Genomic DNA, 17,786 nt, shown 5'->3' with positions numbered 1-17,786 from the left:
CTATTAAATGTCAAGCTGAAATTTTAAACCAAGCCTTTCTGACTCCAAAGCCAGAGACCTTTTGCATCGCAGTGTGGAACTGACACATAAGAGGTTATGACTACTGCTGTGTGGTGTGATTTCAACGGGCTGGAACGCCCCCTAATTCCTCAAACTTCACTACGTACTTCTCACGAATTCTACACAGAAATACCACGATTTAGAGCGTGTACTGTAAAGGAAGCTCAACAGGCTCTTGGAGTGAAAACTCGTGAAAAGTAACATGGAGATCTTTCTTCCACATGGTTATACTTCTTATGGGTTTTGGTCGCAAGGAAGGTGATGCACGGGGCCAGTCCGGAGCTACTGACAAAAGTCAACGCCAAGGAAGACAAAAGCAGGGGCGCTTAAGATACTTCTCTTCAACTATACCGACTCCGGCCAGGTCACAAGCGGGGCCGAAGACGAAAAAAGGCCACTTTCCTTCCCATCGGAGGACTTTTGGTAAAAGACCTCCGTTGACTGGTCCCCGTCTGCGTCGCCCAGTGACAAGGACCAACACTGGGGCGTCGGGCGCCCCGCGTGGCTCCCGGCGCCGGGAGGAGACGGGTGTGTGCCGAGCTGGCGCGGGCCGCGGCCGGGCGCACCGACCTAGGCGCTGCGGCGCACGGACTGCGGGCACACGCCGCCGGGCCGCGGGGAGGCGCTCAGCAAAAGCCATCAAGGTGAAGAGGTGGCGGGGCGCACGAACTCGAATTGTCCCCTCAAGGTGACAGCACATGTGTCGCACGTTGCATTTGTTTACGAGACGCTCTTACTTTCCCCCCATTTACTGACCGCGCCACCGCTGCCCTCGCTGTCATCTCACCTCTCCAGTTCTTGTACGCCGGGATATAGTAGTATTTGTTCCCGAACTGGTCTGTGCCCACTAGCTCCTTCACTTCCTTGGACAGCGCTCTCCACAGGGTGCGGAACAAACCCTGAGACCAACCCATGCCAGCGGACGTCCAGATCCGAGCGTGAGTAGCTGCCGTATCTGCTTCGACAGAAACACGAACGCCCCAGGCGCAGAGTCAGCCCACCAACCCCAGGGAATCCCACCTGCCTCCTTGATCACGCCCTTTCAGTAACGGCGCTCACCATTGGTCAGATGGCATCAGAACTCTACCAATGGGAGACTCCGCTGTTAGAGCCCCGCCTCCGAGCTCTGTCATGGCAGCGTCCAGTGTTCCGTCCAGTGCTCCATCCAGTGTGGAGGAACGGGATGCTAGGGTTTTTGTTGGCGCGACAAGCCGGATTGGACGACCCTCTTCGCCTACAAAGAGCGGAGTGCACACGAAGGTATAGAAAACATTATTCTTTTCTCTAACAAGCCAGTTAAAATTTGGACCAGTGGCAGTGTTACCCTTGCTTGGCTCACACTTTACCGCCTTATTGTCACTTTCCTGCCTCATCGTCACTTTCCTCTCACCAAACTCGGCTTTACTCTTCTTTTGGAGCATGTACCAAAACTCTTTGTATGTATATGCATATACCTAGCATATATAAAAATTCCAGACCCAGAAGGAAAGCAGGTATTCAACGTAAAGCATATTGTTTGTTCCAAGTACTTTACACAGTGAACTCTTCTAATCCACTAATGATGCATAAAAATGAAATCCCGGAAACGAGTCAAGGGCCAGTCTTGCATGCAGGCCTTTCTAAGGATAGCAGTTTCAGGCCTGGTATATTAACTTTTTTTGCACACCTTGCCTCCTTCCACACACACCTCACCCGTTTACCTATCTTACTACCCTCCCTCTTTCTCTTCATCTTAACACCACCCCGCCCTCCTCTAGTTCCCAAACAATTCAGTCCTAAAGTCTTTAGGTTGGGCAGAGGTAGGCTTCCAAACATGGATTAGGTTGGCCCTGAGTGATATTTCAGAGCCTGAGCAAGTTGAGGAGGTCATCTAAGTGTGGGGACTGATAAACCCAAGGTGATAGGAATGTTGGGGGAGACGAAAATCAAAGTCCAAGCCTAATGAGTAGCATCCTTGTTGGGGGAGGGGATGGTAGTGGCGATTAGTTATACACAGGGGCATTGGTCAAATAAGTAAATACATTAATGTTAATAAAAGTCACGTTTCTCATTGTTAGAAGAGAACTCAAGGAAGGGATGATTACCTTTGCACATTTTTTTTTATATTATTTTTGTTACAAGAAGTATATATTACTGTTATAATTTGAATAATCACCAAATGGAAAAATAGTTTAAGAAGAAATGGAACTGCAATCGAAAAAAGGGAAGAAACCATTTTCTGATGGAATATTGAATCTCAGAATTGTCAGGACAGTATAGTGATCCGAGGGAAAAAATATCATAGTTCAGATGCAGAGCAGCCAATTATTAGATGAATGACCTTGAGCAGATAAACTTAAGTATTTTATATTCAGGAAAATCATGTAATAATATAACCTACTATCTAGGAAATCTGCCACTTAGAATTACCACTTAATACACTTATTATTACCACTGATTACAATTTCAGCAAATAGTAGTAGGCTCTTTAATATGAACTGTTATTGTTATTGAACAAGGTCAGAGAAGTACTGAGTGAACCTAAGGCTAAACTGTCTTCCAGAACACAGTGCCATGTATATCTTTAAATCAACTTGCTACTGCTAAAATACTTTTAATTATCAGTACTGCTACTGTCAGTGTGTGAAAATATCAGTTTGAACCTTTCCTAGCACTGTGCATTGTTTGAAAAAGCAGATTAATTTGTTGGCCTAAAAATTTTATATAAATTAGCATCATATTGATCAGTAATGAATTTAGAAATCATTCTGGTTAAATTAATGTAAATCATTTTTAACATCCAAAAAATTGAGACAAATTTTAATAGTTAATATTCAGTAGGTACTTAATATATCTAGGCATTGTAATGAGCATTTTTAAATGTATTAACTAATTTAATTTTAATACCCTGATCAGAATAATAATAGTTTATAGTTATGGAATATCAGAGATTTCACTATCTTAATCTATGAGAGCAGTTTATAATCTTTTGTTTGTAAATATTTAATTGGCTTTATTGAAATGTGCCTAAATGTTGAGTTGAACATACTCATTTTGTATTTACACCTAAGGCATAAGAAATACTCCTGGGAATTTATTTAAAATACTGTAATTTAAGTTTTGTCCACTAGGTGTCCTCAGTTAAATTTAAGTTGTCAATTTATCTTAAAAACTTAAAAAATATACTCTTTAAATTAATTTTAAGATACTTTAGGAGAAATTATTTGCATGTAATTGTTAGTATTGTTGATATTTTAAAAATTTGTGTAAGGTCTTTAAAATCCATAAAAGCCTTTGGAAGCTTGGTAGAAAGAGACATAAGCATTACTTGCGATTTTTTAAAAATCCTCCCCTGAGGATATGTTTTTATTGATTTTAGAGAGCTAGGAAGGGAGAGAGAGAGAGAAGGAGAGACATGGATGTGAGAGAGAAACATCGATCGGTTGCCTCCTGTATGTGCCCCGATCGAACCCTCAACTTAGGTATATACCTTGATGGGAATGAACTTGAAACCTTTTTGGTGTACAAGAGAACACTCCAACCAACTGAACTACCCACCCAATTTTTGTATTATATATAATCTTAGGAAGATATGGACATTATTTACATTTAAATTACTTTCTTATTGTTTAGTTTTATCTTTTTCTCCCCTTGTTTAATTTTTATATATTTTTTAAGGGTTTTGGGACTGGAGTTAAACAAAGACAGAGATGTTGAAAGGATCCATGGCAATGGAGTTAACACCCTGGACATTGAACCTGTTGAAGGGAGATAGTAAGTTGATACATTTTTCTTTCTAAGTGAGAAGCAGTAAACTCTTGTTTTCAGATTAATTATGTAAAGGTTCATAAATATTTGTAAACTATAGCATTTTTAATATGGTATTATTAATTTCAAATAAATACAGAACTTCATACCTATAAAATGTTGTCAGATATTTCCAAACTACTTTAATATAAATATATTCATTGTTAACTCCGAAGGCTTTAAAGTGCTGGGGTGTGTAACCGTACATGCTATTTTAAAACATAGTTGCTGCTTTCAAGAGACTAATGGGGAAAAATATTAAAAAGCAAAAGTATACTTTAGAGCATTAAATTTGAAGCAAACCAGACTTGTATTTGCGTTCCCCCTGGTTTTACCACTTGTCAGCTGTGTGACCATGAGCAATTTATCTAACTTTTCTAATTCTTAGTTGCCTTAGCTATACAATGGGAATAATAATACCAACAAGTTTGTTGTGAAGATTCATTGAGATTATATGTATAACATGATTAGCATAGGACCTGCATATCATTACTGGTTGCTACTACTCCACTTAATCAAAAGCATTATTACCTATACTTTTACACCATTCAGTCCATTTCCCACATAACAGTTGAAGTGCTTGGAAAAATACAAATCTGAACATGTTATCACCCCACTTAAAGCTCATCTTGACCCCCACATGACTTTACAAGGAAGTTCAAAACTCTTCATGTAGTCTATTAATTAAAACAAGTGTAGAAGTAACTAAAGAAAAGTTTTTTGTATCATATGTTTAGCATTCACCCCACAATTTTTCTTTTATAATAAACTATCATTATTATTAATATTATTATTATTAACATTAACATAAGTCAAGAAAGATTTGATAGAATTTCATTTTTGTTTCCAGCTTCTATCGTAGCATATGAGAAACATGAACAATGAATAAATCCTCATTTTTAACACATGGTTAAATCTAAAAGATGACCAGTGATAAATCTTTTCTTTTTTCTGACCTTTTCCAGGCTTAATATAACATCTCCCATTCAAGGATAGCTGTGGGGCATTTGCTTATAAAAGAATGCAGATATGAACAACTAATTTCTTTTAGTCTTGGATTCTGGTGAAAAAAATATTTAGTACAGGTTCTCTAGCCACCCATTTGGGATAATGATCAGTTGTTTGATCTGTGAAATACATGAAGCCAATAGGCTACCACTTGGAAGAGTCATTGAGAAATTTAATAAATTACAGATTATATGTATATGAAATAATGTGTGAAAAATATAGGTTGAGGAGTCTTTTGCAGAGCATATAGAGAAAAGTCAGGATTGTCACTGCTATAGTTTCCCTCTTTATTGCGTGGTAAAAATGTACAAATATTTATTTCATTGTTTGCTAAGACTTGTATTTTGCATTAAACCCTTTTGGCAGCAAAGAGAGAAATAAAAAGAACATTTTATATTTAATGGAAAATTAAATATTTTCTTTTTTAAAATATGTTTTTATTGAATTTTTTTAGCGAGAGAGAGATAGAAACATCAATGTGAGAGAGATACATTGATTGACTGTCTCCTGCACACTCCCAACTGGGGATCGAGCATGCAACCTGGCCAGGTGCCCTGACTGGGAATGGAACCCGGACCTCTCAGTCTATGGGACCATACTCAATCCATTGAGCCACACTAGCTGGATGTGACTTTCCTTTTCTTAAGAAAGTCAATGCACATAAAACTTGCTCTAAATACTTTTAATATTTACCAACCACCATGACAGCTGTAAAGAATTCACTGAAAACCAGAATGGAAACCAGAATACACAAATCTGGTTTAAAGAAAGCATTTATTTCCACAGTTAGGAGTTATTTTAAGAAGTCAGTCTGAAAATAACATTTTAATTGGTGTAATTGCATAGAGTACATATTTGCATATCATTCTATAAAGCTTTTTTTATACCTTCTCAATTCTTCTAATTAATTTTTATTTATCTTTAATACCAGGTTACCTCATTTATATAAAAATATGAAGCCATATCTCTTACTGTGTTTGCTCTATTACAGAATAATAATCTCAAAGTTAAATAATGTCAGTGTCATTATATACTTCAAATACAGTCGATGCCAATAATGGTTCAGTTTTTCATACAATTAATGGATCCAAGGAAAGCTTTTGGAAGTCATTCTAGCAAAGATGAAACATTTGGCATTACTGGAAATATGATTTAAATTCAGTTTAAGAGTTCAACTTTGAAACATTTGTTTATTTTTGTTTTGACAGAACATGTAGTACTGGGGTAAAAAAATATTTCACAAAGTTCAAATATAAAGCATAAATGTTTTTGAAATTGGTTGTGGTACACATGTAACTCACATCTGTGTCCAAACAACCTATAGCATTTTGTAAACCAAAATAAAAGTTGTAGTTGTTTAAGTTTACAAATATTTCTCTAGATACATAATTAGAGTAACAACTGCAAATGTAATGAAGCTAACGAATATAAAATAAACTAAATTCAGCATGGCTTCACTTGCTGTCTTTCTTTATTGCCCCTCATTAGTTGGACTTTAGAACTTTTTCAGCAAAGAACTTGGAAGAACTACTTTTAAATTAACCTAATTGTTCTACAAATTGGTATTGAATTTTTTATTAAAGCAAGTCTGTAAATCAGTGCTGCTTCGACATGCTGCTATTTCATTAACCCTTTGAAACTAGTTCACAACAAGATAAGGAGCTTGTACCAGAATATAAATCTACTACATCACTAAATACACAGATTACATGAGCTGAGATTTTTTTTTTTTTTTTGGCAGTAAGACTTTCTCAGTGAAGAAAAAAGTGTGTTTATTTCAGGCACAAGCTCTTTATCTTGTCCTGGACATGTACTTTAAATAGCAAAGAAACTAAAGATAGCAAGATCAAAACCAAAGTATAACACTTCTAGGAAGTATAGGTGATGAAGTATCCTCACAAACCATAAAATGTGGATGAGTAGAAATGAACTGATAACTGCAAGACCTATGTAGTATCAGCATCTGTACCAGGGAAGGCAATGAAAAGTAATGGGGCATCAGATAGACCTGATAACTCTGAAATAACCAACGGTTAGTTAAAAACTCAAGTCCATTTAGCTACAGCAGCTGAAACTGGGAGATGATGGCATATTCTGATTGTTCAAGGTGTTCACAGTAAGACCTGTGGGGTTGGAGCATTCTTGGCTTTATAATCTCTCCAGCTAATCAACTAAAGATACCCTCTAGGGAGGAATAGAATAGAATGGAGTGGAGTGGAGTGGAGTTGAGTGGAATGGAAACAATGTAATATAGGGACAATAGAACAAATGAAAAAGATAAATGCTGGGAGGGTAAACAGAATCAGGAAATCTCTCAAAGTGAGCTGCCATATTTTGAACTTCTTACAAAAAAAGAAAAAAAGTTCGAGAGATATAAAATGTAAATATTCTGAACCAAGTCTCCCTTTTAAAAGTTTAAGAAAATTAATTTTACATAAAAACAAGTAAAAGAATAGGACTGAAGTCAAATTACATACAAAATTATTATAAGAACAAGAGAATAAGTAGAGTACCTATGTACCTGTAGACCACAAAGTTGTGCCAGAAAGATATGCCAACAAAGTAGATGAGGACTTTAACCTAATATTTCTAAACTAGCTAAATGTCATTTTAAAAATGTACAGTATATGAAAGAATGACATAAGTTGTAATTAGAAAAACTCAAATGAGATGTTCAAACTCAAGAAAAAATTAGAAATAAAGGAAAAATGTTTCAGAAATGTAGACTAAAGCATAGGGCACACAAGCAAATAAATACAAGAAATAATGCCTTAGGTGAAAGTGAAAAGGAGAAATTTTTAAAAAGAAATTGAGCCCTGGCCAGTTTGGCTCAGCAGTTGGAGCATTGGCCTGTGGTCCGGAGAGACCCAGGTTCGGTTCCCAGGACCATAGTAATAGCTGGTCTGTCTAATTCCATTTCTATTTAGCACAATTATAATTAGGACATTTTAAATTACTTTGTAATATTTTACTTTCTAGTAAGAAATAACTTTTGCCATTGTGTTTTCATTGTCATTTCTTTGTGGTATCATGAAGGTAAATTTTAAATGATCACATATTGAATCTTTTCATATTAATTCTACAGATATTAGATTAAGAAAATTTAGTTTATTGAAGTCTGTATTAATTTTTACTTGGTATTTGTGGGCATAATACTTTTGGGTGTTTAAAAATCAGTAATTTTCAGATGTAATCATAAGTAAATGAACTACATAAAATGATAAATTAATGTTAACTTTTTTATTATTAGCATGTTATCAGGTGGTTCAGATGGTGTGATTGTACTTTATGATCTTGAGAACTCCAGCAGACAACCTTATTACACATGTAAAGCAGTGTGTTCTGTTGACAGGTGTGTATTAAAAATGTAATTCATCAATGTATAAAGAGTTGAGTTTTTTTGCATCAAATGCACACTATGAAAATAGCAGTCATATGAATGTCTCAAGCAACTTGTTCACATGATATATTTACATAGATATTTTATGTTTTCTTAAAGAATAATAACTAAAGTCAGGTGTAGCTGTTTTTAATGTGACATTCCCAAAACAACTTTAGCATGAGCTTTAAAAGTGATTTTATTTAAAAAGTTTTGATTATATACTTTCTGTTCTACATAGCACACCTCAGAGACCTATTAGTTTTTAGTACCACTTAGTGTAAGATTCATTTATGAGTCTTTTAGCCAATTACAAACACAAATTAGATTTTTCAGTTGATATTAATAGAACAAAAAGATTAATGGCTAGAAGCAGCAAATATCCTGGCAATCCCTCACCAGACATACACTAGCACACACAGCCCTTTTACCTCTCTACTTACTGAAAGCATCCTAACTTAAAAACATATCTTTTTCTTGAGTTTTCTGACTATTCTTTTCTGTCTTTCCAGTCTTGTGAGAATTATTTTTCAGTCTTTAATAAAATGTTTTGTGGTTTTGTTGTAATTTGTTCATAATGCTCACTTAATTCTTGTCACCTGTATCTGATCTGATATTGAGCAGACCTTTGAATATACAGAAGGAATGTAAATTACAGAAGGGTGTTGAGAAATAAGAAGAAAAACATCATGAACATTAATATCAACAACCACTCTATAGTAAAGCTGTTCCTGAGGCGTTAGAATAAGTGTGTAAGTCCATGGAATGTTTGTGAGATTTATGATTATTTCTTGGCTTCACTTCAGAAATACATATTTGGGAAATATTTCTCTGAGCCTCAGATTATTCTTACGAGGTTTCCGTGAGAATTAAATGAAATATTATATTTCAAAAAGCACATTGGAAACTGTAAAGCCACTGTGTGGATGGAAAGTAATGTAGTTATAGAGAAAGTACAAAGCAAGATACTACCTCAAGTACTCTGAAATGTGGTTTCTAAGAGGCTTATACCATTTTATACTCTTCACTCCTACCAAAAAATAAAAATCTAAACTCTTAAGTGTAAGACACTCATATTAAATTCATTTTTATCTTATTTTATCTCAGCTAACATTTAACATTGTTTAATTTGTTATACAACGAAACAGTGTTTTCATGTATACCACATGCTATATATAGCATTATCCCATGAAGGACTATGGTCTGCTTTTCTGGTGTGTGAAGTTAAGTAAATGTTTAGTGTGTCAGTCTTTTGTTTTACCATGGCTTTCTTCTTGGATTCAAACTCTATCTTTAAAAGTATGACTTTGAATATAAATGGGCATATAGTGAGCATCTTTACAAAATGATTTAAAGTATCATATTTACATCCAAAGACTTTATAAACTAACTTTAAAAAATAATTTTAGTAAAAATTATTATTGAATTAGTGGGGCTTAGATTCTTTCCTCATATTTATTTTGGTTTTATTTAATGTATTTGTTCTTAAGCGCCAAAAAGACTTCTTTCCTCTACCAAAATTCTTATTAAATGTGAATGAGAATAACAGATAATACATAGTAAGGGAATAATATAATATTTTGTCCTATTTTAATTTTTAAATTAAAATATAAATGAGCTTTTATGTGTGATCACTACATGAAAGATTTGTTTTATTTAAAACTAGAAAATTTCTGTATAGATCAAGATTCTTAGGAGCAAATGGAATTTAATTCTGCTTATCTTAAGCAGAAATTTATTGGAAAATTGGTAAAAAAAAGAAATTTATTGGAAAGATAATTAGTATTTCACATAACTGGCAGGAAGGTGGAAGAATCAAATGTAGAAAATGAGCAAAAGCAAGAAGAATTAGGATAGAGAACACAGTCAAGGTTATACCACAGGAACAACTTACTTTCTGCTTCATGTAACCAACTCAAACGCTAAACTCCACAGCTGTGAATAATTGCTAAATATCCCTGGAGTTTGCATTACTGGCTAGAGTTTTAGAGACCCGGGCAGGACTGATGAAGCCCAGGACACGTCCATGCCCTTGCTGCCAAGAGGAAGGGAAAGAGAATGTCTGGAGTCCCTTGCTTTCTGTAGTAAGAGTCATGGTCCTGACTTTCAATAAAACAAAAGGAGGAATTTGCATGCTCAGCAGCCAAGAAAAGGGCAGATGTCCACTACAACCCACCCATATGGCTATTTAATATCCATATACACCTTTCTTCCTGTGCTTACCCTTCCTTTTTTGAGGGGGAAGGTGGGAAAGTTCCATCCCCTACCCTAATGCACGTATCTATTATACAAACAAAATGTGTTTTTTTTTTTTACACCTTTTTTTAAATGTATTTTTTAGAGAGAGAAGGGAGACAGAGATAGAAACATTGATGTGAGATAGAAACATTAATCGGCTGCCTCCTGCCACCCCCTACAGGGGTTTGAGCCCACAACCCAGGCATGTGCCCTGACTGGGAATTGAACCATGGACCTCTCAGTCCATGAGAAGATTCTCAATCCACTGAGCCACACCAGCTGGGCTACAACCAAAATATACTATCTCCTTCCCCTAATGGTGATGACCCTAAGTCTGCTTAGTTACCACATCTAGCTCCTGTTCAAGATAATGTCAATTTCTCCACTAGTTTTACTTGATCTTATGTCAGTATTATGCAACCTCTGGACTCAACTGTATAGTTAACCTATATAAACTAATGGAAAGAAAGGGGAAATTAAATTAAAATATATATGTGTGTGTATGTGTATATATATTGATATGATGTCAATATATATCATAGAAAGAAAGAAAATATGGGTGGGCACTACAGTCCTTTTATTTTTGCATCTGTCTCCAGGCCAAAACTGGCACTTAAAGGTTTCCTTCTTCATATTCTCATTCTTCAGGTTGCACAAATGTTCAAGGTCTTTACCCTATATTGTGATCCAAACCTTCACCTTAAGGAATCAACTCATAATGGTCCTATTTCCACATGGTTGCAGTAGTCTTCTGTTAACTTTTACCTCATGGAAAATTTTTAACATATACAAAAGTTGAGAGTAGTATAATGAGCTATGTACCTATCACCCAGTTTAACAACTATCATTCATAACTAATCTTGTTTCATCTCTACCCCATGTCCCCAACTCTGAGGATTGTTTTGAAGCAAATCCAGAATCATATCATTTTATTCATAATTATGTTTATCCCTAGAAGATAAAGTCTTTATAATCATAACCATAGTATCATTATCTCACATACACAATACTTTTTTATATTAAATACTCAGTAGGTGTTCAAGTGTTCCACATTATCTTGTGTTTCTTAACAGCCAGTTTGTTTGAATGAATTCAGTAAAATGACATATACTGTGTTGAGCACTGGTTCAGAGCATACGTACACTGCATCCTTTAGGAGTGCACATCACCCTCACAAGTTGGTATATTGTAGCTGATACCATAATTGAGTCATCAACAGACCATGCTTCTATGGGTGATGGGTTACATAAAAGTTGTTAATCCCATGGGCATCCCAGTTGCTTTTTTTTTTTTTCTTTTTTTTTTGGTCATAAGGTAAGTTCCTTGATCAGAAGCAATATTGTGTGGAGTACCCTGGAAGTATGTAAGGCATTCAACAACTCTGAGAATGATAGTGCTAATAAAACGATAATGGGAAGAGCAAATCCCAAACCAGAATAGGTATCTCTTCCAGTAAGGAAAAATCATTGCCCCCTTCATGAGTAGGTCCAGTGTAGCTGGCCGATCCCTCCAGGCTATAGTACAGAAATAAAAAGTCTCCCATTTTAAGAGCCTTAGCAGGAAGCAGGCCTCCACGTCACACCAGAGAAACCTGAAACTAGTTCCTGAACATTCTATTTTCCTAGGACACAGGGATGTGATCTAGATTTGGCCATTGACATCATCCTTCCTGAGACTACTATTTGTTAATATACAGTAGTATCCGTTTCAAACTCACATAAATTAGTTATCTCTAAATTTTGGTTGCTGTTTTGTAGATATCATCCTGATTTTCACAGATACAGTGTGGAGACTGTACAGTGGTATCCTCATGACACTGGCATGTTCACATCAAGCTCATTTGATAAAACTCTGAAAGTATGGGATACAAATACATTACAAGTAAGTATATTAAAACTTTTCCAAATGGCTCTGTAGGATGAAGGAGAATTTATTTTATTTTATTTTATTTTTTATTATTATTTTTTTAATCCTCACCTGAGGACACTTTTTGCATTCATAGAGAGAGAGAGAAACATTGATGTGAGAGAGACACATCGACTGGCTGCCACCCACACAACCCCAACCGGAACTGGGGACAAACTGCAAACGAAGTATGTGCCCTTAGTGGGAACCGAACCAGGGTCTCTCCAGACCACGTGCCGATGCTCTAACCACTGAGCCAAACTGGCCAGGGCTGAAGGAGAATAATAAACCATTTTAGTGTGATTATTTGCTAAGATATCAGATAATAGATGTGAAAGCATTATAGTTGTTAAGGAGAGTTAGATTGTTTGAGTTCATATTTTGGGTTTGCTACTGACTAGCTGTATAACGTTGAGCAAGTGTCTGAACCTCTCTGTGTTTCAGTTTTCTCATCTATAATGTGGGTAATGATTGTTATCTCATAGAATGGTTAAGATTAAATAGGTTAATATATGTAAAGAAACTAGATTAGTATGTAGCATATAGTAAGTGTTCAAAAACTATTAGCTATAATTATCTTTATTACTTAAAACTACTTGTGGTTGTATATATCTCCTATTGACTTAAAAACTTAAAGGAAAAGAAGGTTATTAATATTATGGCTTAGCAAAGGTCAACAATAGATAATAGTTTTCATGATATATGGTCAAATATGTATTTCTGGTGTAAATCTTTTCCCTGAGCTCTAGTCCCATATTTCTCTACCTGTCTACAGAACCTCTCTTGCTTGAATGTAGTGTAATACATGTCTTAACATGTTACAGACTAATCTCTCCTCATATCTATTTAGTCCTCAAATTTTAGCAGTCTTTCTTCAAATGTTCGTATTTCTCTTTTCTATTTCTCTCACCGTTACCATATATCTAGAATACTACTAAAAACTGCTAACTGGTTTCCTTGCATTTTTCTTCCCACATTTTCCATGGTAAGTTCTACCCCAGAATTAATTTTATTATAAAAGTTTCATCAACTCTCTTGTCCCAAACCCACTAGTGATTGCCATTGTCTAAAATCAGTCTGACGTTCTAAGTTTTCCATAACCTCAACCCCTAATTCCCTCAACCTTAGCTTCTACCTCTTTTTGCATAAATGATTTGCTGCCACTAAATTGATCTCTTTTTGCCTTCTGATCATATCTTGACTGTGCTGTACTCCCTTTCTCAAGTCCCCTTCCTTAGGCAACTTTTTTCTTTTCTTATTTGTCTTATAACTGGAAGTTTGTACCGTATGACCAACATCTCCCCATTTCTCCTACTTGATTGCCCCTGGTAACCACAACTTTATTCTATTTCTAGATGGCTTTTTTAGGTTCCACATATAAGAATAATCAACTGGTATTTGTTTTTCTCTGTCTGATTTATTTCACTTAGCATAACATCCTCAAGGTCCATCCATGTTGTCACATATGTCAGGATTTTCTTCTTCCTTGTGGCTGAATAATAGTCCTGTATGTTTATTAAATAACGCTGTAATGAACATGGGGTGCATATATCTTTTCAAAATAGGTTTTGTTTTTAATTTCTTTGGGTGAATATCCAGGAGTGGAATTGCTAAATCATATGGTAGTTCTTCTATTTTTAACTTTTTGAGGAACCTCGGTGCTGTTTTCCATAGTGGCTGCACCAAGAGTATACAAGGATTCTCTTTTCTCTACTTCCTTTCCAACATTTGTTACTTCTTGTTTCTGATAATAGTTTATAACTATATAAAAGGTATGAAGTAATATCTTACTGTGATTTTGATTTGAATTTCCCTTTTGCTTAGGGATGTTGAGTACCTTTTCATGTACCTGTTAGCCATTTGTATATCTTCTTTGGAAAGATATTCAGTTCCTCAGCTCATTTTTAAATTAGATTCTTTGTTTTTTTGTTTTTTTGTTCTGCTATTGGATTGTATAACTTCTTTGTAGTTAGATATAACCCCTTTTTAGATAGATGATTTGCAAATATTACCTCCCATTCTATAGATTGCCTTTTCATTTTGTTGATTTCCTTTGCTGTGGAGAAGTTTTTTGGTTTGATGTAATCCCACTTGTTTATTTTTGCTTTTGGTATCAAATCCAAACAGTCATCATCAAGGAGCTTATCCCTATGTTTCCTTCTAGGATTTTTACAGTTTCGGCTCTTACATTCAAACCTTTAATCTATTTTGAGTTAATTTATGTGTATGGTATAAGATAGCGGTCCAGCCCTGGCCGGTTTGGCTCAGCGGTTAGAACATCAGCCTGTAGTCCAGAGAGACCCGGGTTTGGTTCCTGCTAAGGGCATGTACCACGGTTGTAGTTTGTCCCCGGCCCTGATTGGGTTGTGTGGGTGGCAGCCACTCAATGTGTCCCTTTCACATTGAAGTTTCTGTCTCTCTCTCTCTCTTCCTCCTACTCCATCTGAACAAAAAAAAAAAAAAGGAAAGGAAAAATGTCTTCGAGTGAGGATTAAAAAAAAAGAGAGAGTGGTCCAGTTTAATTTTTTTGCATGTGGCTGCCTAGTTTTTCCAACATGATTTATTGAAGAGGCTATCCTCTCCGCACTATATATTTTTGGCTCCTTTGTAGTAAATTGATTGACCATATATGCCTGGGTTTATTTCTGGACTCTCAATTCTGTTACTTTGATCTGTATGTCTGCTTTTATGCCAATGCCATATTATTTTGATTAGTACAGCTTTGTAATATAGTTTGAAATCATGACGTGTGATGGCTTCAGTTTTGTTTTTCTGTCCCAAGATTTTTCTGGCTATTCAGTGTCTTGTGTTTCCACACAAAATTTAGGGTGTTTTTTTTTTTTTTCCTCTCTTTCTGTAAAATATAGGAGGAATTTGGGTGAAAGGGGTATTTTTGTTTGTTTGTTTTTTGTCTTTGGGGGGGGGATGCAATTAAGATGAAACATATTTTTTAAATATGTTTTTATTAATTTTTTAGAGAGGAAGGGAGAGAGAGAGAGAAACATCAATCAGCTGCCCCTGCATGCCCCCTACTGGGGATCGAGCCCACAACCTGGGCATGTGCCCTGACCTGGAATTGAACCCAGACCTCTCAATCATGGAACAGTGCTCAATCCACTGAGTAACACTAACTGGGCAAGACTTGCACGTTTTTTAGTGCTAATGGGAATGAAATAGCATGGAGGGAGAGATTATATATACTCGGAAGATAAAGAAGATAATGTATAGGGTGAGATTTCTGACCGTGTTGATGGGGATCTGAACATATTTCCTTTAAATATAAGAAAGGATCATTTTTCCATGATTACATGAGTGAAGAAGGAAAAAAGGATAAGTGCAAGCAAATGTGTTTGAAATTTTGTTGATGAGACATTAAGGGAATTCACATAGAGTGGCTTCTGTTTTATTTTTGGAATAAAAGATCAGAACCACCTGTTGTGACCAAGTGGAGATGTTTGCGGAGAGCACAGAAAGTTTGAACTAGTTGTGAATATTGCAGAGAATACTAGTGAAATATTGACTGGCAATCAGTACTGAAAGCCTCAGTGAGATTAATGATCTTTTATAGTGATACCAGTCTGCCCTATTATACAACTTACTTTTCTGGGGTAGGGCAGAGGTCAGCTAACTGAAGCCCACAGGCCAAGTCTGGCTCATGGCCTCTTTTTGGCAAACAAAGTGTTATTGGAACACAGACATGCTCATTTGTTGTCTTGCGTCCACTTTGATGTACTAATGGCAGAAATGGGTAGTTGGTCCTCAAAGCCTAAAATATTTACAGTCTGTCCCTTTTTGGAAAAATTTGCTCACCTCTGGTGTATATCAGCCTGAGTATAGGTGCACAGAAGACAGACATTTGGAGTCATTCAGGTTTGAGGTACTGACTAGTGCAAGGATAATGGCAAAAGAGTAGGAAATGTTGCCCTGGCCATTGTGGCTCAGTTGGTTGTGCCTAGCCCCTGCACCAGAAGGTTGTTGGTTCTTTTCCCAGTCAGGGCACATGCCCAGGTTGTGGGGCTTGATCACCAGTAGAGAGCGTGCAGGAAACAGCTGATGTATGTTCCACTCTCTCTTCCTTCCTCTCTCTCTAAAAATCAATTTAAAAAAAAAGAGTACAAAATGTTGGCAATTGAAGTATTGGATCTTAGAATTCATGCTCAAAAAGGGAAAGTGAAGACAGGAAGAACAGATAGGAGTTTGGGGCTTTATTTGGGTTCCCTAAAAGTAGTTGGGGGAAAGAAAGCTGAAAATGACAGATGATTGTAGTCATATATAATAGAAAGTTATTATTTTAAAGAAGGAGCAATTCTAGATGATGGTTGTGCCCTGGGTGTGGTAGCTGAGGTTGCATGCAACTGAGAGGCAGAGTACTGGCTAGATATCATTTGTGTAGAAGCTGAAATCCCCAAAATGGAGCAGAGAAGATGATGATGAGCCAGGGGGTTGTCTTTAATATTAATCTCTGGGATTTATTAGAGAAAAACTGTTTTTCTCAGAAAGGGAGAAAAGTGTTATAAGTAACAAAGGATTTAATATGATCAGGTATTTAAGAGTATTAACATTCCTATGTTTAAGTCAAATAAATTGCTAAGTCAATTTAAAAATGGCTAACTGTGAAAATAACTAAATAGGAAATTTGTCGATTTTGTGTCTGTAATTAGACTTACACTTTTAAAATGTTTTTTGATTATCAGACTGCAGATGTATTTAATTTTGAAGAAACAGTTTATAGTCATCATATGTCTCCAGTTGCCACCCAGCACTGTTTGGTAGCAGGTTTGTACATGTGTTCTCTTGTAATGTTTTGAAAACTTGCTCTCTTTTCATGTCTAGTTAGTTTTGATATAGACATTTTAACCCAGATGGAGATCACAATTCTTTAAAGAAATAAACAAAAAGACAAGTGTATGCTACTATTTATTTTCAGTTTAACAAATATTGTGCAAGTTAGACACTATGCTAGTGAGTAGGATTCAAATATTAATTAAGAAGGCACCTTTCTGTTCCCAAAGAATTACTTTTAAACCACCAAAATTTCAAAGATTTTTACATGAATAAAATTTGACTTTTTCAATTCAATATAATAAAACAAGGAAATTATTTCCTTTTCTCTAAAATTGTGTGATTCAAACTAAACATCTATTTTTATGGAAATACCTGCAACAAAATTTTCATGTATGGGGAAGAAAAAATATATTTCTGATATCAGAGCAGGTCCCTGAGATTTCATTACTCTCTGGCACTGCATGAATCTCCCCACCTCTGGACATCAGTCAGCTACTTCATCTGAAGAGAAGAGTTTGGCATTAAATTGTCTTTAGGTCCACTCAGTTTGTTTCCCGAGTTTCTGGAATCTATTACTAGTGATTGGAAGTATTTCATTATGGAAAAACTAAGCTATTAAAATAAA

At 35.8% G+C, this 17,786-nt stretch overlaps 2 protein-coding genes across 3 annotated transcripts in view; one reads left to right on the top strand and one right to left on the bottom strand.

The window, feature by feature from the left end:
* NDUFAF2 (NADH:ubiquinone oxidoreductase complex assembly factor 2) overlaps positions 1-1,072 on the bottom strand; it is a 155,732-nt gene extending 154,660 nt beyond the window's left edge. The window contains exon 1 of the mRNA XM_036280482.1: positions 848-1,072. Coding sequence (XP_036136375.1) covers positions 848-974 — 127 coding nt within the window. The 5' untranslated portion in view covers positions 975-1,072. The remainder of the gene's footprint in view (positions 1-847) is intronic.
* Positions 1,073-1,175: 103 nt separating this feature from the next.
* ERCC8 (ERCC excision repair 8, CSA ubiquitin ligase complex subunit) overlaps positions 1,176-17,786 on the top strand; it is a 37,870-nt gene continuing 21,259 nt past the window's right edge. Inside the window, exons 1-5 of one of the 2 annotated variants that reach the window (XM_036279355.1) lie at positions 1,176-1,320; positions 3,718-3,813; positions 8,105-8,206; positions 12,229-12,352; positions 17,071-17,152. In XM_036279355.1, coding sequence (XP_036135248.1) covers positions 1,244-1,320; positions 3,718-3,813; positions 8,105-8,206; positions 12,229-12,352; positions 17,071-17,152 — 481 coding nt within the window. In that variant the 5' untranslated portion in view covers positions 1,176-1,243. The remainder of the gene's footprint in view (positions 1,321-3,717; positions 3,814-8,104; positions 8,207-12,228; positions 12,353-17,070; positions 17,153-17,786) is intronic. The other variant, XM_036279356.1, reaches the window with a different exon arrangement.

This window comes from Molossus molossus, unplaced genomic scaffold, assembly GCF_014108415.1.
Source record: "Molossus molossus isolate mMolMol1 unplaced genomic scaffold, mMolMol1.p scaffold_m16_p_3, whole genome shotgun sequence".
NCBI classification, from domain to species: Eukaryota; Metazoa; Chordata; class Mammalia; order Chiroptera; family Molossidae; genus Molossus; species Molossus molossus.
Note: the sequence above shows the minus strand (reverse complement) of the source record. Positions and strands in the feature narration are given on the sequence as shown.